Raw genomic sequence first — 22,632 nt, 5'->3', positions numbered from 1 at the left:
AGTCATCAAAGAAGGGACGTATAAATTAGCTCGACTTGGTGGAGGGGCGGTCCCGCGGACTTGGAATGCAATCCACCTAAAGAAATATTATCAATAAACATTTGTAAGACCTAGAAGGTCACCATCCATGTATAAATAAAAATCAACTGTTTCTCGTTATTTGCGAGTGTAATTTTAAAGTAACAACGAAAGGCCCTTTCCCAGTTACTTGGGGGGCATATGGTACCTGGATATATCCAGGTCTCCTTAACGACTTAGGTGTTAATTTTTATCTACGGATAAGAGTGATCACAAACTAAGTCCTATCCTGGTCTTAACCGGGTCATAAAACTTAGAAGTTAACAAAAATTTGTTGACCGTGGTTCTTCTTTAAAGAGCCCGGGATACGGATAAAAGTTAACGCGATCTGAGTTTTTTCAAAATAAGTTCCTGGTTTTAACCAGGTCATAAAACTTAGAAGTTAGCAAAAATTTGTTGACCGTGGTTCTTATTTAAAGAGCCCGGGATACGGATAAAAGTTAACGCGATCTGAGTTTTTTCAAAATAAGTTCCTGGTTTTAACCAGGTCATAAAACTTAGAAGTTAGCAAAAATTTGTTGACCGTGGTTCTTATTTAAAGAGCCCGGGATACGGATAAAAGTTAACGCGATCTGAGTTTTTTCAAAATAAGTTCCTGGTTTTAACCAGGTCATAAAACTTAGAAGTTAGCAAAAATTTGTTGACCGTAGTTCTTATTTAAAGAGCCCGGGATACGGATAAAAGTTAACGCGATCTGAGTTTTTTCAAAATAAGTTCCTGGTTTTAACCAGGTCATAAAACTTAGAAGTTAGCGAAAATTTGTTGACCGTGGTTCTTATTTAAAGAGCCCGGGATACGGATAAAAGTTAACGCGATCTGAGTTTTTTCAAAATAAGTTCCTGGTTTTAACCAGGTCATAAAACTTAGAAGTTAGCAAAAATTTGTTGACCGTGGTTCTTATTTAAAGAGCCCGGGATACGGATAAAAGTTAACGCGATCTAAGTTTTTTCAAATTAAGTTCCTGGTCTTAACCGGGTCATAAAACTTAGAAGTTAACAAAAATTTATTGACCGTGGTTCTTCTTTAAAGAGCCCGGGATACGGATAAAAGTTAACGCGATCTGAGTTTTTTCAAAATAAGTTCCTGGTCTTAACCAGGTCATAAAACTTAAAAGTTAACTAAAATTTGTTGAACGCGGATCTTCTTTAGAGAGCCCGGGACTCAAATAATGTTAACTTGAACTAAGTCATAACAATGAAAAGATAAATTGTGACCAAATGCATACAAGTATGTATATAAAACTGGCTGAGCCAAATGTCTCGAGGCGGAAACGCCCCACACAAAAAGAGAATTACAATAAAAAGTGTTCAAAGTACGTAAACGAGGAGCATCTTAAGCCCCATCAGCTGGCCCTTTGGAGGTCGCGGTCTCGCCCTGTTCCGCCGCGGCAGAAGCCTCTCCAGTCTCCGAAGGAGGAGCCTCCTTATTCAGGCGGGCTTGAAGCCGCGGCAACAGGAATGCCCAGAGGTCCGGCGGCATGAAGGAGAAGTCCGCGTCCGGATTGTGGGACCAGCAGTGATAGAATAGGTCCTGTAAGGACTGCTCCGACACGACCCGCTCGTCTTTCAGGGCGGCCTGGGAGGCCTGGACTTCGGCCTTCGCCACCTCAAGGTCTGCCCGCGATGCGGCCAGGGAGTTTTTAAGCTCTAGGTTCTCGGAGCGAAGCTTCTCTAGCTCGGATGCGGCCAGGGAGCGTTTAAGCTCTTGGTTCTCCGAGCGGACCTTCTCTAGCTCGGCTTTGGAGGCCGCCAGAGCGTCTCTCGCCTCCTGAGACTCCTGGAGGGCAGTCTGGCGATCTGCTTCCAAACCCTCGAGCTGGGCCTTGGTCCTAACGATGCCTCTATAGGCGGCAGCCATGCCCTGCAAGAAAAGAATGATAAATTAGCAAACTGGAAGGAAAAAGGCGGCGTGTGAGTGTTAAAGCCTTAGAAGAAGGGGGCACTTTACCGTTAAAGTCATGTCCATAGCAGATTCTATAACTCGGACCGGGCTCGTTGTTTCGATGGCCCGGAGCTCCTTCTCCCTGATATTGTAATAGTGGCTGACGGCGTAGCTGGCCGACTCATACACCGTACCCCAGAATGCTTCGGGCATCTTCTCCAGAGCCCGGGGGTCGACCGGGATACGCACGTCCGGGGCTGCCGCGGCCAGATTCCCGACCTCTATTACCCCGTCCTGGGCGGCCAGTGGAGATCGTTGGGGTGGCGGATGCATGAGTCCTGTCCTGGCGACAGGGAGGTTCGCCCCCGCGACCTGGGATGGCGGGTCTCTCTCCTTCTCCGTAGCTGGGGATTTGGTGGAGGCCCCGGTCGAGCTCTTGGACTCGCGAAGCCTCTTTAACCTCGGCCCCGCTGGGGGATTCCCACCGAACACAACGCCCCGCAGACTATTCCCGGGCTGAGACATCTCTTCTGCCAAAGAGCAAAAAACACGGTTATTAGCAATCATACAGAAATAAAGACAAAAGGTCCAAAGGCAATAAGAAAGCAAATACTAAGGGAGCCCTACCCCCCGAGCTGGAAGAGCCTAGGACGATTATCTCACGAACTGGCGAAGGTCCTAGGTCCGGTTCTGAATCGGGGCTGGACTCTTCTACGTACTGCCTAATCCCCGGAGCATAGACGCCCCTCTGGAGCGCAGGCCACGTGCGTAAATTGGTCCCGTACTCCTCAAAAATGGCCGACCTAAAGGCTAGGGTATTATCTACTACTACGGTACCCTTGGGCCGACTCTCTTGGTTGTCCAGCACGAGCTGGTCAACGCAGTGGAGCAGGAGCGTGTCCAGGTTCGGATTCCTTGGGTGACGATGGACGAGCTGCCTAGGGTTGAACCTAACCAGCCGGGGGTCTGCAGTGGCCCTATCTACGTTCTTAAATAAGTAAGAGTTACCTTGACCGGAAGGACCCGCGGCTGCTCCGGATTGGGCCCTCTCCTCGCCCATCCCCTGGGCGACCTCCAAGCTCCGCTTCCTGTTCCTCACCAGAGGAACTTCCTCACCTTCTTCCTCGCCTTCGTCATCTGCGACCTCCTCCGCGACGCTCGGCCTGTTGTCGCGGGCTGGGGGAGGCCCCCGGGGCCTTTTCAAATTCAAAGTCTGATTTGGGAAAATCAGCTTGCAGAATACCATCGCCTCATCCGTCACGAGCACGCGGTAGTCTTTCTCACTGGGGGGCAGGTTCGCCAGTGTATCGTATTGACCCCCGAGGGTCACAGACTTTTCGGTCCTCGAGTAGATGGCTGCAAGGTTGGTTGAAATCAGAATTGGAATAAGGGACGAGCTAAAAATAAGATAACCGTTAAAAGGCGAGCTTAATTAAGGATTACTTACGAGGGCGGTTGAAATAGTGATGATCGCAGTTTCGGAACCCAGTAGACATAAAAAACTGGTCTTTGAAGTCGTTTGGATGGCTCGGCAGCTCGATCACTGCTGCTGTGTTAGGGAAGCGGGTTAAGTAATAGAACCCGTCGCCTCGCCCTCGCTGGTCCGGGCTGGCTTTGAGGCAGAAGAAATATAGAATATTAGCAGGGGTGGGGACCTCCCACTCATGCTTTTGGAACAAATACCTCAGTCCTGCCAACAGACGGTATGAATTGGGGGGAGCTGAAATGGGGCCAACCCCACATAGTTCAGAAAATCAGCAAAATATTGATCCAGGGGGAGGAAGGCCCCTGCCTTGAAGTGTTCCCCGCTCCAGGCCGCGAACGACTCGTCGAGCGGCGTGCAGCTCCTCTCCCCATCCGCAGCAGGTCGGGCGATCACGGAGGTCTTCCCCAGAGGAATGTTGTGGTTAAGGAAGATTTTGGTGATCTTTGCCTGGCTGGTTATCTTCGAGACGATTCTCTCCGCCTCGAAAAACGCATCAGGAGCCACCTCGGCCTGCTTCTCCACCGCCGGCCCAAAGTGAGGAATTGGCGAGCTGGTCACCACCGCCTTTCCTTTATCCTTCTGGGAGGCCGAACTTCCCACATTCTTCTGTGGCAGATTTCTCTTTGGAGCCATCTGGTCGCCTATCGAACAAAAGAAAACACTTTAGAAAAGGCGACCCAAGCAGGAGAGTGAAGCAAGTATTAAGTACACGAGCTGGGGTAAGCCCAGCCCGTGGAGAGTGGTGCCACGCGTTCCAAGGAACACGCGCCTATGCCCTCAACAGATCCCAGATTACTCGGAATTCGTGTGTCAGATGGCTCAGAGTAAAAAATTGCCTTGGGGGGAAAGTTTCAACAGGCAAGGCGTGGCAAAACCGCTTTTAAGGCGTATTCCCTAAGCTACCCGGTTTTTGCACCCAAAATTCTTAAGGATCCTACCCAGAAATTGTTCCTAAGGGGGAATCATGGAACCCATATTCTAAGGTGATGTCCCATGGCAAGCGTGCCCTAATCTAAGAAGGGCCATCACCCTCCATATCCGCACGACCCAGAAAACCTCTGCATGTGGCTACAGTAAAAAATTTTACCTAGGCTACAGTGGCATGCTTTCAAAAATAAAGAGGGACAGAAGACTTACCGTATATGGTTGGATGGTGAGCGAGGTTGCTGCGCTGGTAGGAGCTTCGTTGGCACTGTAGCCTCCAAGGCCTTGAAGGAACTCGCACGCTTAAGCTTCGTGAACGGAGAAGATGAAAGCAATGGAAATGAGGGTTTTGTTCTTCGGAAGGTCAGAGAGAAAAGAAGGAAATTTGAGAGGTTCTGAATGGTAAGGTGGCCCGTGCGTGGGATGACCACCCCCTTTTTATACAAGGGAGGATCACGTGTAAAAGGCTCCTGGGAGACCCTCCACTCGAAATGTGAAACGACGGCTGGACAGTAGGCTAGGCCATTTAATGCGGTTCTCGTAGAGTGTACCGTCGCCACCCACGGCGTTCCACGTATCAGACGCATGCGAAAAGCATGGAATGCGAAGGGTTGTGGGAGAAGTCTAAAAGCCCCTACTGTGGTCTCCCATATTTGACGTCATGGACCACGAGCAGGAGCTTGGGGGGCAGATGTACGCCCTGGTTTTCCCACGGGCTGTTTAGCAGGACGAGTCTCGGACTAAACATGATTTAGCCCGAGGCTCCCACAGGCCAGAGGCTTTATCTTCAGGACGGGCCCTTTCTAGCTCGAGGGATCCTGTTTCCAGCTCCGTCTTGTTGCCCCAGGAGCTGGGAACAACATCCGGCGACCACTGACGGATCAGCTCGGGTTATGGATTGCTCCGGCAGCGAGCTTCTCAGGAAGCTCTGACCCTATGGGAAGTCAACACGCAAGATAAACGTGCATAATCCTGCCATCACGTGTCCGATATCCCCCTGACTTCTCGGACACGCAGCAGGAACGTGCGTATTCAGACACCCACGGACGGGTTGGGCCGTGCGGCCCATTGTCTCTTTCCATACTGATTAGACCACACTTGTGTGTCAGGTTTAGGAATTAATCATGAATGTCACAGACTTGACATGACAAATGGAAAGGTCACGAGATGACCTCCCTACCAATTTCCAGGTGCCTTCTCCTATAAATATGGAGACCCTGGGAATTGATAGGGGTTGGAAAAAATAGTCTTGTAAGAGCTACATATTCTGTAAACCAATTACCCAGAAAAGATCAATAATATTGACTAGTGGAGTAGAAGGATTTTAACCTTCGAACCACTTAAAAACGTGTTTAGGGTCACCTAGTTCTTTCCACAAAGATTTCATATCTGCGATGGTTCTACTTTTAAGTACTAATCTCTTTCTCTTCTTCTCTTAATTATCTGTTGCCGAAGAACCGCGTCAACAATTTCTACTACCCGATTTAGTAGAAAACGAGGTCCTGGAGGCTAGCTTTTTGTCTCCTAAATATTTATTTGGACTAGAAATTGATGATTACTCATTGGCCACTGTGACTAGGTTTATCGCCAAGGCTCAGGACTGAGGATCGTGCTCGGGACCGTTCTGTATTCCCCGTTCGGAATTCAAGGTAAGAAAACTACACCCTTGTGTGGTTGTGTTAGGACTGAGATTCCCTGCATCTGGATATGTATGTGTTGTATAATTGTGATATCGTTATGCGAACATGAAATGAACGACCTAAGAGAGCCAGGGCTGATAATTTGCACACAGGGCGCGACTCGACCACTATGAGTCAGGGTCAGCTAGATAAACACTGGACTCGGCCTAAGCGAACCGGAATCAGTTGAGTATACAGAGGGCTCGGCCTAAAGGCGCCGACCCTGAACATTTGCATATTGATTGAAATATATTGCTGAACGTACATGGTTATTGTTATTAGTTTGATGCCTATGACTTGTTGAATTTCTAGATAACTGTCTTCTGATTGATTAGCTGTAATTATTGATTATTTATTTGCTGTTATGGTTTTCTTGTTGGGTCTTGGCTCACGAGTGCTACGTGGTGCAGGTAAAGGCAAGGGTAAGCTGGATCAACCATGAGTTTGAGAGCTCTGGGGGCGAGGTGTACATAGTCAGCTGCTCATCTGCCACGGCCGAGGAAAAGTATAGGGACAGAGCCTAAAATTTGTATTTTGTCATTAGAGTGACCACTAGTTATATATAACTTTTGAGAATTGTAAACTTGTCTCTTAAACTCTATTTATGGGATTCCATGCACCAAACGTCTATTTTAATGAAAATTAACCGTTTATGTTCAAAATCTTTTGAACCTAACCTAGTGATTGACCTTAAGATCACATTACTGTACAAACGACTCGATTAGCAAGTCTTGCACTATTTTAAAACACACAATATAACAGTCTTAGCTATCCAAGGCGTTACATACATAGTCTTATATAAATTATTAATACAATAATAACATTTTTATAATATTTGAATTTATATTAATATAATTAATAAATATTTAAAAATATATATTCTGTTATATATTTAGAATATTCAGTTAAACTTAACACAACAATTGGTTAAAACGAAGAATATCTCTTATATCTATATAGAAGAGAAGAGATGTGCATGTTGGGACTATTTCTCAATTATTTATGGGTAGGTAACTATTTGGTACCTTGTGTTTTTGCAAAGTATCATTTTGGTACCCTCTGTTTTCAATAATGCTCATATGGTACCCTGTATTTTAAAATCGTACATATTTGGTACCCTAAACTCAAATTTAATTAATAAAATTTTACTAATTTAATCAAACTGCTGTCAATTATATAAGTTCCAAATTTAAGTTTAATTACTTAATTACATATAACCGATGACAGTTTGATCATATTGACAAAATTTTATCTATCAAATCTGAGTATAGGGTATCAAATATGTATAATTTTAAAATACAGGGTACCATATGAACATTATTGAAAACAGAGGGTACTAAAATGATACTTTATAAAAACATAGGGTACCAAATGAGTAAATTTCCATTATTTATTTAATATTTTTTGAAATATTATTTATTTTATTTAGATGTATTTTACCTTGAAACTTAGGAAGTGCTTGGGTAATATTATTGGTAAAAAGTTATGTTAAGGGCAAAATCGTCTTTATACAACCTTCCAGTGTAAATACCCTAAAACCTAAAGAAGAGTAAGGACGCTGCTGTTGAACTAAAACGAAAACCTTTCGTTCCCAGCTGCAGCAGAAACTTCTCATCAGATAATCTTATCGGTAACAATGGCGGAATACGACTTGACTCCACGCATAGCTCCCAATCTCGACCGACACTTGGTCTTCCCATTGCTCGAATTTCTTCAGGAGCGCGGGTTCTACCCCGATGAGCAGATCCTCAAGTCCAAGATTGAGCTTCTCAACAATACCAACATGGTTGATTACGCCATGGACATCCACAAATCTCTTTATCACACCGAAGACGTTCCTCAAGGTAAATATCCATTCTTGAATATAAATATACGTTCAAGGTTTTTTTTTTTTTTTTTTAGGGTTTAGTCAATTTGTTTTGCGAATTTTTGATATATTTGTTTGGTTGGGGATGTAGATATGGTGGATAGGAGAGTGGAGGTGGTTTCTCGGCTGAAGGCTTTGGAGGATGCGGCGGCGCCGCTTGTTACTTTTTTGCAAAATCCGGCTGCAGTTCAGGAATTGAGGGCTGACAAACAGTACAATCTTCAGATGCTTAATGAACGTTATCAGGTGTTTCTTCTTTTCTCATTAAATTATGGCCAAGGCTTATTTGGATTTATTTACTAAGTTTGTACCAATAGAATTACAGTTTGCATTGTCATGACAATTTAGAAATCTATATGTGTAGTGTATGCCTCCTTTTTTTTTCAAGAGGGTATTTTTAATTATTAAGATTTGTGTTTAAACAGATTGGACCGGATCAAATTGAGGCATTGTATCAGTATGCCAAATTTCAATTCGAGTGCGGTAACTACTCTGGTGCTGCTGACTATCTTTATCAGTACAGGGCTCTGTGCACAAGCAGTGAAAGGAATTTGAGTGCTTTATGGGGAAAGCTAGCAGCTGAAATTTTGATGCAAAACTGGGATATTGCTCTTGAAGAGCTTAATCGGTTGAAAGAGAGTATTGACTCAAAGGTCTTCATCTCTAGTCCTGGCTTAATTGGTTGGTAGACTTTAGTAGGGTGCTTTTGTTTTGTTTCATCTTGTCGTTGTTGTTGCAGAGTTTCAGTTCACCTATGACTCAGGTCCAAAGTAGAGTTTGGCTAATGCACTGGAGTCTCTTCATATTTTTCAACCATGACAATGGAAGAACGCAGATCATTGACTTGTTTAATCAGGACAAGTATGCCCCCCTCTTCACTTTTCCACTTAAGTTGCTTTGTGTCGTAGAAGCCTTCAATTTTGTGAAGATATGATAGCTTGCTTGATATTGATTAATCTGATGCCTTCTAAATGCTGTTTTATTACATAAAACCAGTACAGCTTCTTTGAGCACACTTCTTACTCAGTTTTAGTGTGTTTCAGTGCTCTTTATTTTTATTTTTGAACTTTCACTTACCAGCTGTGAACACATGCAATTATCTAACTTAAATACATTATAAGCTGTGAACACATGCAATTATCTAACTTAAATACATAATAAGCTGTGAACAAGTGCAATTATCTAACTTAAATACATAATAACATTTTAGATGACACAGTCTTTTGCATAAGGTATTGGTAAGTCTCTTTTGTAACCTTATTATTTACAATTTTTATTTTTATTTTTCCTAGGTATTTAAATGCCATTCAAACCAATGCTCCCCATCTTTTACGCTACTTGGCCACTGCTTTCGTTGTTAACAAGAGGAGGAGACAAAATTTTAAAGACTTTATTAAAGTTATTCAGCAGGAGCAACACTCGTACAAAGATCCCATCACAGAATTTCTCGCTTGTGTATATGTCAATTATGATTTCGATGGTGCACAAAAAAAGATGAAAGAGTGTGAAGAAGTAAGTCTTTCAGCCCAATTTGACCACAAATTAAGTATTCAATTATAATTTTCAAATGCAATTACATTTTTAGGAGCATGTTGACTTGTAGGTTTTGCTTACTGTTACTTGTTTTTACAAATGTAGGTAATACTGAATGATCCTTTCCTAGGAAAGAGGCTTGAGGAAGGCAACTTCTCTACAGTACCAATGAGAGATGAGTTCCTTGAAAATGCCCGACTGTTTATCTTTGAGACTTATTGCCGAATCCATCAGCGCATTGATATGGGGTTTGTCATTGTTTCTGCTTCTTTTTTTTTTTGCAAGGAAATTGTTTCTGCTTCAAGTTTTTTTTTTCTTGTCTTATTTATATTTTAAAATTATCCATTGTTACACACTAAATTGAACAACTTTTTATTTCTTGTAACCTTGCATATAGGCCTGATTTTTTATAGGGGTGATATGAAAGTTTTGGTGTTCCTAGCTTTCTAATTAATATTTGTGAGCTCCTGTTTTCACTACATATTACATAACAATTGTTATAATTTTTTGCTCCCCAATTGGGTTTGGAGGGTTAGGTGGGGAGCCCCTAATATAGATATATATACAATAATAATGTGTACATTGAAATATAGACTCATTGGAATATTTTAAGTTAAAAGAACTGGTTTTGTGGCAGAGTCCTTGCTGAGAAACTAAACTTGAACTATGAAGAGGCTGAGAGATGGATTGTCAATCTTATCCGAAGCTCAAAGCTCGATGCTAAGATTGACTCGAAGACAGGAACCGTTGTCATGGAACCTTTTCAACCCAATGTGTAAGTTTATGACACACAATGACACCCGAAATCGTTAAGATTCTTGTAGACACTCTTTCTCAAATTCTATTCTGTTTTCATTCTCCTTTTCTTTTTGGCTAAAATAGTATGCATTTTTCCAGGTATGAGCAACTGATAGACCACTCCAAGGCATTATCAGGACGTACTTATAAGTTAGTCAGCCAGGTTCTTGAACACGCTCAAAATCAGATGCCAGTTGCCCGATAGGTGGTGAATTTTCTTAAGATTTTGAATTCAGAGAATTTCAATCACTTGACTTCCATTAAGAATTATTTCTGTACTAGCAAGAGCAGATTTTTGCCTTGTTGTAAGAGTTTAGTTTACCTTTGGGGCTTCCGTCGATGGAGAGCTTATTAATTATGTTAATTTTTCCAACCTTTTGGATACAGAGAGCAATTTATTTTTGTTTTTGTTTTAATTTGTTTTTTGTATCGAACATTTGCTCGCTTGAGTCATTTTATTTTGTGGGAACCTTTCCTTTGAAAAAGGACAGTCCATATTATCAAGTTTCTCAGCTTTGCTTGTTATTATCAAAGTTTCTAAAGCCACCATTTAAACATCCAACACTCGTCATTCGACCCAGCAAAAACTTCTAGCAACAATTCCGAAGTCGAATAACTAGCTTAAGAGAACATAAATTCTCTACTATTTTCACTGGAAAAAATCTCATGGCAAAAGTTGAATTCTAATCATCATCAGTTGGTGCTCTAATTCAACCGAATCTGTTTTCGGTAAAAATTTTGTTTTTGAACTTTTAAACATGAAAATATTATTTTTGTTTTTTTATTTTTAAAAAATAAAAATATATTTGGTAACTATATATATATATTTTTTAGCAGTATGAGTTATTTGATTTGAAGAAGAGAATAAAAAAAAGGAAAAGTGGAAAATGATTTAAAAAAAAATTGAAAGTGAATTTTATTTTCAAAATTTAATAAATTTTAATTAAATTTTAAAAAAATAATAAATAAATATAGAATTCCCAAAGGGAAATTTTAATATGTATGCTTGATAAGAGTTATAATTACAAAAAAATACTAGGCATATTAAAATTTACAAAATAATGCTAATTTTTTGCACATTACCCAAAATGCCCTTTTCACTTCTTCCTCATTCTCATTTCTCATTTCTCTCTTCTCTCTTCTCTCTTCCCTCTCTCTCTCTCTTATTTCACTCTCTCTCACCTCACAACACCACCACCACACTAAATATTATATTTCGTACAGATTTTGACATGATTTTTGGGTTTTTTTTGCGATTTTTTTCAGATCTGAAACTCTGAAATCTGCAAAAAATCGACATTGCTCGATAGTGGTTCGATGGTGCTCGATGCCAGCTCGATGAGACCTTCAAAATCATGATTTTTCATGAAAAAATGACTTTGCTCGATGGTGGTTCGATAGTAGTTCGATAGTGGCTCGATGGTGCTCGATGCCAGCTCGATGAGACCTTCAAAATCATGATTTTTCATGAAAAAATGACTTAGCTCGATGATGGTTCGATGGTAGCTCGATAGTGGTTCGATAGTGCTCGATGGTGCTCGATGCAATTTTTGTAAGAGACATAATTTTTCACTCGGGTGTCCGTTTGGGGTGATTTTTTTTTTATTTTGGGTATTTTTTCAAGATCTACACGTTTGACATGTTAATATGCACATTTAGGAAGTTTAAAACTTAAAAATATACCAAAAGATGTCTTAACCATGAGGTATGTTTGCACTTTTCTATTTTTTACAAGTGTTACACTTCACAAATGTGCATATTAACATGTCAAACGTGTAGATCTTGAAAAAACCCAAAATCAAAAAAAAAATCACCCCAAACGGACACCCGAGTGAAAAATTATGTCTCTTACAAAAATTGCATCGAGCACCATCGAGCACTATCGAACCACTATCGAGCTACCATCGAACCATCATCGAGCTAAGTTATTTTTTCATGAAAAATCATGATTTTAAAGGTCTTATCGAGCTGGCATCGAGCACCATCGAGCCGCTATCGAACTACTATCGAACCACCATCGAGCAAAGTCATTTTTTCATGAAAAATCATGATTTTGAAGGTCTCATCGAGCTGGCATCGAGCACCATCGAACCACTATCGAGCAATGTCGATTTTTTGCAGATTTCAGAGTTTCAGATCTGAAAAAAATCGCAAAAAAAACCCAAAAATCATGTCAAAATCTGTTCTAAATATAATATTTAGTGTGGTGGTGGTGTTGTGAGGTGAGAGAGAGTGAAATAAGAGAGAGAGAGAGGGAAGAGAGAAGAGAGAAGAGAGAAGAGAGAAATGAGAAATGAGAATGAGTTAGAAGTGAAAAGGGCATTTTGGGTAATGTGCAAAAAATTAGCATTATTTTGTAAATTTTAATATGTCTAGTATTTTTTTGTAATTATAACTTTTATCAAGCATATATATTAAAATTTCCCTTCCCAAATACATTTTAGTTATCAAAATTTTAAATAAAAAATTATTTTTTTGAGGTGTTACCAAAAAACACCATTATTTATTAATTTTTTTAAAAAATTGACATAAAATTTTATCAACCGACTAGAAAAACCAAAAATTAAATTTGATGAAGATTTTTAAAATCTAATATCTAACTGGATTGAACACCCAAGTTTAATGACGAGTGGAATATGTTTTTATCAAAATTACCAACACGAATTAGAAAATTCTAGTAGAATACTCAGGAGACCCATGTGATCCCGGAGCAAATTAAGAAAGTGCTCATAACTATCATCATTCATAAACAAGACAATGAAATTCAATAAATAATTAAAATGGGCACAAATGCTTTCCTTCGAATTGCTGAATAAATATCAGCAATAAACAATACATCAAAAAATTCAACATTTCTTTCATGTACATTTTAAGATTTGGGCTAAAAACATTTGCAGCCCTGTATTCCTGTCATGACGGTTACTACTGTAGTCAAAATTGATGAATGCTAAAGAATCGGCAGTTTTATAGGTTGTAGACAGTTTTGGTCAGCAATTAGCATATATTGGCTTTTTGAGGTTGTAGACACTTTAAATTACCAAACTTAATGGATCATAATAATATACATGAAATTTGCAGCTTTGTGTAAGCCCCTCCTCCCCATCCAAAACTCATTTCAGACCGACCAATCCACCCCACCAGATCTGATCCATTGGCCGGTCGATTCCCATTAATATTCGGCTAACCTTTGGGAAGATGGAAAATATTTTTGTTTCGAGCCTCTCTTGGTTTGTCACCATCTAGAATATGAGTTCCCATAGGTCTTCCAGTTATCCCTGAAGTTACGTCTGTACGAACTTCTCTCAAATGGAGAGCCACGGAAATCAGGTCTAAAACCGTTGCTTCCAGAACTACAAGCATCTGAATGTCTTCCATGACTGCTGCTTCCACTGCTTCCCTTTGAAGCTTTTCTTATATCCTCATCGAGATCATACTGGGAACGCTGGTAACAGAAAACGGTGAATCAAAATAAAGCATACGTGGGTTAGATTACTGAGAGATTATCTCATATGATGCAAAGTATCTTCTCTGTGTTTATGACAAAAGAATATATCAGTTGCCAAGCGGAGGGTAGCACTAAGAAAACAAATAAACATGGTTTATGCAGTCAAATATTTAACGAGTAATAAAAGATTTTACAGATGTCATATGAAAATTAATATAGACGAAAATGAAAAATGGTAGAAAAGATACTACACATTTTTTCATACGTGACTTTGAAAATCAAGAGAGGCCAATGTATGTAACTATTGAAACTCAGTTTTTTATGAGGAAAACAAAATCCATAAAGCATATAAAAGACTAAAAGTCTCGAATCAAAATTCTAATACAGATGACAAACCTTAGCAGGGTCTGAAAGTATAGCATATGCCTCTCCAATCATTTTAAAAAGGCGGTCAGCATCCTTGTGGACCTCCTGGGAGATTTCCTTCCAAAGTCGCCCCTCATCTCCACTATCACTTCTTGCAAGGAACTGGCCAGCCTGAAACCCCCCAAAATGAAAGAGAAAAATGAGCAAGCAGTAACTTAAGCAAGACTAAACAAATTAGAAATGCACGAAGCAGAAGCTGAAACCTTGTCAGGGTGATGTTTCAGAGCTGCTTTACGGTATGCTTTTTTAATGTCTGAACTTTCATCAGTTTGTTTACTACCCCTGCATTTATAATTATGATAGAGTGCCATCAGTTCAAATTATACAACATTCTCAAACTCCAGAACTCATTTAAACTCAAGAGATGGAGATTGGCGCTAAATGTGTCCTCAACTAGTTTTCAATAATGATTCAATCCCCAGAATGACAAAAAAACACCGTTAAAACAGAACATTGTTTAAAAACCTACCACAATATGTAAAGCAATAAACTCATTGTTTAATACATCTTAGAATTTAGGTAATCATATGATTTTAAATAGTGAATGCTTCAGGACAATAAAAACTTACAAAATGAGGTAAAAGTCCAAGGAAATTCCTTTCTTAGATTCTTCTTCCATTATCTGCAGATGCATTTGAGCTTGCCTTAAATCTTTTGCATTGCCTGTGGATTTACCTGAAGAACCATACTCTTTGGTCTTGTTGCAAGATTGGCTTTCAAGAATGGATATTAGTCTCTGGAGGTCAGTGGCTGCCTGACCATAGTCTCTTATCATTTCATGTAAGGTAGCTCTTCTAGAGACTGCCTGTTTAAGTGAAATTAAGCAATTTAGGTTGGTAGAAAGCTGCAAAGCAAAACATTCATATCTAGAAATCCTGAAACTTCCTATAACTGCGGAAAATGCTACTTAAGCACAATTGAGGCAAAGAAAGAAATTTGAATGAAAATAATATTAAGAAACCACGTGATGTCCGACCAAGGTCGCTTGCAGAGCAAGTAACTAATTATGTTGTCTTTAATCAAGTAAAAAGAAAAACAAGTTTATTTGAAAAAGGAAAAACTTCTGCCACCACAGTCGGCCATTTACTAAATATTTCTTTTATGCTACTTACACAGCACTTGAGTAATTAAAAGTTTGTATAGCCAGTAACTTTTTAAAAACTATACCTGGTACAGTTTACAGGAATTACACAAGGCTATTTGTCACGCTGGGAAAGTCGAAGGGAAATTATTCTTCAAAACAAAGGCAAAAATTACAGCACATTCTAAGACAAGGAAGACCAGGAAAAAAGACCTTTTGATTGTGCATGAGGCAATTCAGGAGAGTTAAAGTTGTCACCAAAGGAAGAAATAAACACATGTGATCCACGTAATTCTAATCACACAGATACACCCATAACGAGGTAACAACCTTTGCAAGTCAGCAGAGGCATCAAGAATCAGGTTTTACCCAGAAGTGTATCCTACATTTTCTTAGCCTAACTACTCACACTTAATCACATTATGAAAAACTTGACATAGTATGCAATTCCATACTAAAAACGGCACTTCTCATTCTCAAGCACAAAGTTTCCTCTTTAAGTTGCAACCCTCCCCTCCTTGAAAGTAGGATTGGAAGAAGGAATGCCATTTATGTTGGACACTAAATTAACCAGGTCAGACCTTGGGCATATCAAATCATTTCAAGGCTTAAACAATATATTAAAAAAATGAAATTCCAGCAAAAGCATCTCTCTAATAGTAAGACAAAACAGGCTAAGAGTAAGCAAGAATTATATCAATCCAGATGGCCATAGAAAAGTAATAACAATCTAGCCAGGTAGTTGGCAGTCTTGCAGTTATTACGTAGTATTAAGGGGGAAATAAGGATGATAAACGAAGTCAATGCTATTACAAGAAGCTAATAATTAAATATTTTAACAAAAGAATCTCCTAAAGGATGGTAATCTTCATAAAGTAATGTGACCTCTGTTCATAAACAATGAAAGAAGTTTTTTTTTTTTTTGTAAATTACTTCAATAAGAAGCGAATATACTAGCGCACAGGCAAAAGCAAAATTAGTGGCATACCTTTGCATAATTTCCATCTAGGGCTATGGCCAGACTACAGTCAGCAATTGCATCAGAAATTTGACCCAGAGCTTGGTGTGCTGCAGCCCGATTGCAAAAACAGATAGCTGCAAATCGCCGCGATTCAACATTGCTAGATAGGGCAACAGTGTAATGCTCCACTGCCTCTGAATATTTTCCTGATTTAAATGCTTCATTGCCTGCATTCTGTTATACACAAGAACATATGATTAATTAAAGGGTGCATTCAAATAAAATTAAAAATCAGAAAGAAAAAAAAAGGCAAAAAAATCAATATCTACTAGGACACAACACAGTTTAATTGGTATTACAAATCCTGTTCCTATCCATTCCCTTTCATGACCCCTCCAACTAAACAGCCACACATAACAAAATCCTCCTACTAAACTCCCTCCTGCTTTTCCCTCGCTCGGACACAGCCTTATCATACTTCCTAGAATAAAGAGAAGGCAACTTTGGCCTAGCTGATTCAACCCAACCCTAAAATTTCTAACCGTCAATCGAACTCAGATCATCTTAAAACTAAATTACTAGACAGGTGAGCACTAGGTCAATGTGATATAATTATTCTAGAGAAATTGACATAGAATTATGTGCTACCACTTTTCTGCTTGTATACATTGGGAAACTTTAAGCAAACTCAATGAACATCCAGGGAATTAAACTTCCTATCTTGAATCCAATAAAAAGTTTAAAAAAGAACCTAATAAAAATGTTTTCAAAACAAAAAGGTTACCTTCTGGTGTAAAAGGTCGCGTATAGTGACAGCCAGCAAGGTAGATGAGTCCAGCTCCTTATTTGCAGACCTGAAAAATTGAAATTGTTAATCGTAACATCAAAACTTTTAATAAAAAGGATAAATAAACATTTTATTACTTCTACTTCTTGTTAGAAGAAAAGATAATCTGATTGAGTCTATAATTTTAATACTTACTCATCCTTTATAGATCCGATTTGCTTTAGTTTATCAAGTATAGGAAGAGCAGCCTCAAGCCTTCCCAAATAAAAGTAAGACTTAGATATCAAGCACCACCTCCAGATCCTCTCAAATGAATGGAGTTCATTTGCAGAACCATATATATTTGCCGCTAATGAAATACCTGAAGAAAAATTCTTTTCGGCAAAACATAAACTCTTCTCACACAACTGAATTGCCTCCTCATGCCTCCTTAACTGAAAGATGTCAACCGTAAATAAGCCAACAGTTATACAAAACTAAAGAGAAAAACAAATGCTGATAGGCAGGCATCCACACCATTATCAGAGCCTCTGCTTTCATTTTGAGTAACTTTTCTGAGTACAAACTAATTGATGAGGCTTCAGAAATTATTTCCAAAGCACTGAGAGCTGCATCAGGATTTTTCTGTTCCAGAAGTTTAGTGGATTGTCCTATACACTCGGCCACTTTCTGCAAATAACAAATAAATAGATAGATAAGAGCCATCGTATCTGAACTAACAAGGACTTAATCTACTTCACACCCAAATAAACAAATAAACTGCACAGGATTCAATATACAAAACAAAAGGCCATTACTTAACATTAGCTGAAAGCAAGTGCACTAATACAGTGTTGAAATCTGCAGGTTTTAGTCTGCCCTAAGAAATATACAGGGTTGACTTTCCTGATTCTGCCTGATTGGATTTTATACTCCGGATTTTGTCATGATTTCTGTCCTAGTAAATCATTGACCAGATTTGTACTTTAGAATATATAGTAAATAGGATACTTCCATAGAAAGCTAATAGTTCACTAGAAAAGTTGATAGTCTCCTTTATTTATGTAGTTGTTCCTTGCTCAATATATCATTCAGATTCAAATTTCTGTCCTAAAACAGAAGAGATTATTAAATTATTCCAAAAGATTTATCTATTCAAGTTAAGTAAAGCTCATTGTCCTTTTAAGTTAACTTTGTAAATTAAACATTGTAATAAACTGTTTTAACTTCTTAATCGAGTAATATAAAGGCAAAGAAACGCTGAGTAGATTCAAAACATAAGAATGCAGTCCTGAAACTGCAATTATACATAAAGAAACTGTGTCCAATCGGCAGAATGTAATAAGCAGGTAACAATGAGCAATTGGTTTGAACTCTAAACAAGTATAATAAGATCAACATTAACACATAAAAACATAGACAGACCTGAGCCTTCTGCTGACCATCAGCTGCATCTAATATGATTCTCCGGTCCAAACACACACCTGCCCCCATTTCCAAGCACTGATTGAAGAATTGCAGAGCATTTTCAATTTCCCCCAGTACAAGGTGACAGCTGTAAAACAAAAAAAAAACATCATTAGAAGACATGTAATGTCTTACAATGGAAATGGAAACAGCACATCCAAAATATATACAACTTTAACATGTTTAAAATCAATTTAGCATGCTAGATGAAGAATTCTGTCATACTGAGGATAGTTCGAATGCTCAAGGCTTCCTTTTTGCTAGGACCCTCATCTAAAACTTGACCAGTGTTTGCAACTAAATACTAGTTTCCATTTCAGGTTTTGTTTAGTCTGGCAAGCTTCTGATATTGTTATCTCAAGTTTCTTATTCACTTATATTAGTTTATAGAGTTAGGGGTGATTTATAAAATGAAATTGTTGACTTGAAGCCATATTATGGGCCTTTATAGCTCTTCCTTGCTTATTACTCTTGTCTATCGTCTTCTGGTTTATTTGATTACATATGTTCAAAACAAATTCCTCATTAGAAGTGAAACCCTGTCAGAAAATAGATTGTACCTGGAGGCTAACATAAAAATACTCACAGCTCGTTTAGATAAATCCCCATTTGATTTATCTGATGTTTATAACCATATATAAGTAATATGACTATATGAGGTTAAGCTAGAATGTCTTGCTTAAAAACAAAGCATATCTCGTATATATAACACAACTTAAATGTTACGCATAATCCCAAGTTAGGTCTTTTTTTTTTTTTTGCTTGAACAAAGTTAGGTAAGTTGATCCTGTACAGAAGTAATAAAAATAAGATAACATACTTTGCAGCTCTTAATTGAGCTTTGAGAAAGATGGGATCTAATGCAAGAGCCATCATGCAGTCACCTATTGCTTCCCTTATCCTTAGAAGACACATGCGAGCTGCTGCGCGATTGCTGTAGCAGAGCAAAAGTGGCTCAAGACAGGAACCTGATCTTTCACTAGAAGGTACAGATATAATCCCCTGTGTGTAAAACTCCTCGGCTTTTGCAAGATCCCCTTTTTTGTAAGATTGATTTCCCCTGATGAAAACCAAATATTGAAATGTAAATAGCATAAGAATGATCACTAAAGTGAGAGACAATAAATATTACAAACATACAAATACACCAGCTGCATCACCCAATAATCAAGGAACAACAGCAGAATAAATAGTTGGAATTGAAAAGTAATTTTAAGGGAGGTGCACCTGAGTCGCCACTTCTCACAGGTTTCATGAATTTCAGCTGAGGAACTATGCCCTTTGTTGTTCTGTTTACTTGCTTCGAATTTGTCTGCTGCACTGGATGAAGATTGATTTGAGCTTGAAGTAACAACAGAAGAATCACCACTAACACCGCTCCTACTTTTCCGCCTATATCGATGCTTTCTTGCAGATAATTTCTCCTGCCCAGAGGATGTTGCTGAAAACATAAAACTTTTCTCCTTATCTTCCAGACCCGAAGTAAAGTAGAACTGCATTCTAGAACTGTTTTCTTGCTTCTCCGAGTCTGAGCTATAAGTGGCTATAGATTCCAAAGATGTCAAACCAACACTGCTGTGGCAGTCAGCCTGCTCCATTTGGGCACCGGAACAGGCAAATTCAGCCTTAGAAACTGATGGACACTTCTGAATAAAAGATTCACCATGATAATCAACACTTCCATTTTCTTGTTTAGATTCCTGATCACCTCTGTTACTATCTAATCCTTTCCCTGCAAAAACGAAATCCTCCTCTTTAAGATCAGCAGGGGCCGGTGCATCTGAGGAACAGGTTCTACAATTATTGTCTTGGTAGAAGGATCCATCTGATGTTGCAGAAGTTTCTCTTGAGTGCTCTTCAGGGATACTACTTTCCTGATAGGGAGAGAAATCCATTGGGGAGTAACATTCAGGAGAGTTTGGTTTTTCTTGGGAACTGCTTTCCTTTGAGGCATGATCTTGGCCGAGTCGTTGATTAACAGAAGGCTTTTTCAACTTATGCTTTGTGTCCCTAAATCTTTTGTCCTTGATAGTCCTATTCTTCACATTGAATTGTGGTTTCTTATCTAGTTTAGGAAATAGACTTTCCTTAAGGGAGGAAGGGCCACATGTTGGAGTTTTAAAATCCATAGATGACACTCCCAATCCATCTCGAGTACTGGTAGTAGAATTGTTGGCATAGTCCTTTTCTACTCCAACAGAAGGTGCTTCAAAAACACTGGGTTGGGACTCAGGTTTATTAACCGAAAATGAAGGCTGTGAGGAAACTACATTTGCTTCTATACTATCAACTGATTGACTCTTATGAAACTGCCCAACATCAGCACTCTCACCAAGTCCAGCTTGAAAAGTAAATGGTTCAGAATTAGATATACCTGATGCATCCGCTACATTTGTCTTTGAGCTACTCCCATTGGTGACTTCCACATCAACAGAACGACCTTTAAAACTCTTATCACAATAATTAGTTTCTACATTTCTACTAGAACAGTCTTTACTACTTGGTCTAGAAACCTTTATATATCTTCTAGACTTGGACGCAGTTTCAGCATTGAAAAATGGCTTCGAATTCGAATCTTCAGCTTTCACAGCACCAGGAACATTCCCAGAAATATTAATATTCAACTTCCTCATCTCATCAGGAAGCGTATATGCTGAGCTTGTACTAGAAACACTGGCAATGTTATCGCTACTTTCACATCGATATTTACATTTATCACTTACTTCTGGACCCAAACCATTAACTTGTGCCCCTACAGTGCCATGGAAGTTCCCTGAATTTTCAGTCAAACTGGAACCTTTCCTACTGATACTTTCAAATACAAACGCACCAGTATTGACTTTACTTGCAGCTTCTACTTTGCTGGGAACTTCTTTTTCGATGTCACTGGAGTCTCTCTTTTCCGAACTCAAATTCGATTCAGAAGTACACCAACTAGCACCAAACACAAACTCCGAACTAGATCTCATGACATTTCCCTCTTCCGAATCAAAATTTAAGCTCAACCCACTAGGATTCGCTCCGAACACGAAAGCCGCATTACTGTCCTTCGGACACTCTACTCCAGTCTCAGGTTTCATCTTTCCACTTACATCAGAGTTCAAATTCTTCTCAAATTCACCATATTCTGTCTTTTCTAGATTAGAATTTAAACCTAACCCATTCCAATTTTGACCGAATGCAAAACCCGCACCAAACTTTCCGCTTACTGGTTCAGGCTCTGTTTTCTTTTCCCCCGTACCATCAGAAACCACTTCTGTCCCATTTTTAATAGCTTGGTCCTTTTCCCCGAGAAAATCCCTTGTCGTACCATTTTCCTTGGCCCCAAACACAAAACCCACACTTTCAGTCTTCTTAAACTCCATTCCCTGGCCGATACTCGACTTCCCTGTCTCATCAGAACTCAACTGTCTAAGTCCCTCCCCAGAACCCAAACACTCGCTGAGACCACTCCGAACACCATCAAACCCAAAACCCACACTTCCAGTCTCCCCACTAGAAACACTAACCCCATTCGACGAACAAAACGGATTGAAACCCAAGCCGACCTCACTCGAACCAATCCTCGACCTCGCATGCTGAGCCCCAACATGCCTCCTCACCTTCCAAAGCCTCGGCCGCGACCTCACCGACGGAGGCGTCGGCGGCACCTCCGTCTTTGATCGCGGAGCATCACGATCGGGACCACACACGCCGCCTCCATCACCAAAAGCTGCCCGGAAATTGAAGGGCGATCCATCCTGTGTCGATTGGGGGAAAGAGGAGCTAGGGTTTTTCCTTGACGGCGGAGGAGGAGGAGGAGAGGCAATCGGTGACCGGACATCCACCGCGGCGGGCGGCATTTTCCGGCGAGAATCGAAACAAGAAGAGAACCGTTAGGGCTGAGTGTAGGTGAGAATGGCGTGGCGAAAAGTGATTGGCTGGGGGAATCGGAGCTTAGGTAGAATTGAGAAGCAGAGTATCTCTCTCTATCAGAGAAAAGAACAACAGAAATGGAGTCAGAGAGATAGAGATGAGAAAGGAGAAGAAGGAAGTAGAAGTGTAGAGTAGAAGGGTTTTAAATTTAATTACAAACCACGAAATCCTCAAGTTTAAACTTGGTGACGTGGCTTTGTGATTTTTTTTTCTTCTTGTGTTAAAATTTGAAAAAAAAATCATAAATTTAGATGGGTGCCCAAAATAAAAAAAATAAAACATATATCCTTGTTATGATTAAAAATCTTTAAAATGTTTTGTGGAA

The 22,632-nt window shown here is 39.6% G+C and overlaps 2 protein-coding genes across 2 annotated transcripts; one reads left to right on the top strand and one right to left on the bottom strand.

The window, feature by feature from the left end:
• Nucleotides 1–7,598: 7,598 nt before the first annotated feature.
• On the top strand, nucleotides 7,599–10,771 carry LOC133831532 (eukaryotic translation initiation factor 3 subunit E). Its single transcript, XM_062261878.1, has 8 exons — nucleotides 7,599–7,892; nucleotides 8,007–8,161; nucleotides 8,341–8,568; nucleotides 8,655–8,776; nucleotides 9,208–9,427; nucleotides 9,554–9,696; nucleotides 10,086–10,223; nucleotides 10,346–10,771. The coding sequence occupies exons 1-8, from the start codon at nucleotides 7,685–7,687 to the stop codon at nucleotides 10,449–10,451; spliced, it is 1,320 nt and encodes a 439-aa protein (XP_062117862.1). The 5' UTR covers nucleotides 7,599–7,684; the 3' UTR covers nucleotides 10,452–10,771.
• Nucleotides 10,772–13,009: 2,238 nt separating this feature from the next.
• On the bottom strand, nucleotides 13,010–22,412 carry LOC133831531 (uncharacterized). The gene is made up of 11 exons (XM_062261877.1): nucleotides 19,620–22,412; nucleotides 19,213–19,452; nucleotides 18,351–18,480; nucleotides 17,463–17,615; nucleotides 17,142–17,380; nucleotides 16,944–17,013; nucleotides 16,187–16,393; nucleotides 14,687–14,922; nucleotides 14,321–14,399; nucleotides 14,088–14,228; nucleotides 13,010–13,688 (listed from the first exon to the last, which is right to left on the bottom strand). The coding sequence occupies exons 1-11, from the start codon at nucleotides 22,232–22,234 to the stop codon at nucleotides 13,479–13,481; spliced, it is 4,320 nt and encodes a 1,439-aa protein (XP_062117861.1). The 5' UTR covers nucleotides 22,235–22,412; the 3' UTR covers nucleotides 13,010–13,478.
• Nucleotides 22,413–22,632: the final 220 nt, after the last annotated feature.

Source organism: Humulus lupulus, chromosome 4 (genome assembly GCF_963169125.1).
Source record: "Humulus lupulus chromosome 4, drHumLupu1.1, whole genome shotgun sequence".
NCBI classification, from domain to species: Eukaryota; Viridiplantae; Streptophyta; class Magnoliopsida; order Rosales; family Cannabaceae; genus Humulus; species Humulus lupulus.
This window is presented reverse-complemented; position numbering and strand designations above follow the sequence as displayed.

What these genes read in the sequence shown, in the direction of transcription:
- LOC133831532 (XM_062261878.1), top strand. Translation starts at nt 7,685, where the DNA reads ATGGCGGAATACGACTTGACTCCACGCATAGCTCCCAATCTCGACCGA. An exon ending in CACCGAAGACGTTCCTCAAG is followed by an intron (nt 7,893 to 8,006) that starts GTAAATATCCAT and finishes TTGGGGATGTAG; the next exon opens with ATATGGTGGATAGGAGAGTG. An exon ending in TGCTTAATGAACGTTATCAG is followed by an intron (nt 8,162 to 8,340) that starts GTGTTTCTTCTT and finishes GTGTTTAAACAG; the next exon opens with ATTGGACCGGATCAAATTGA.
- LOC133831531 (XM_062261877.1), bottom strand. Translation starts at nt 22,234, where the DNA reads ATGCCGCCCGCCGCGGTGGATGTCCGGTCACCGATTGCCTCTCCTCCT. An exon ending in GCGACCTTTTACACCAGAAG is followed by an intron (nt 16,394 to 16,943) that starts GTAACCTTTTTG and finishes TGTGTATAACAG; the next exon opens with AATGCAGGCAATGAAGCATT. An exon ending in TGAAACATCACCCTGACAAG is followed by an intron (nt 14,229 to 14,320) that starts GTTTCAGCTTCT and finishes GGGGGGTTTCAG; the next exon opens with GCTGGCCAGTTCCTTGCAAG.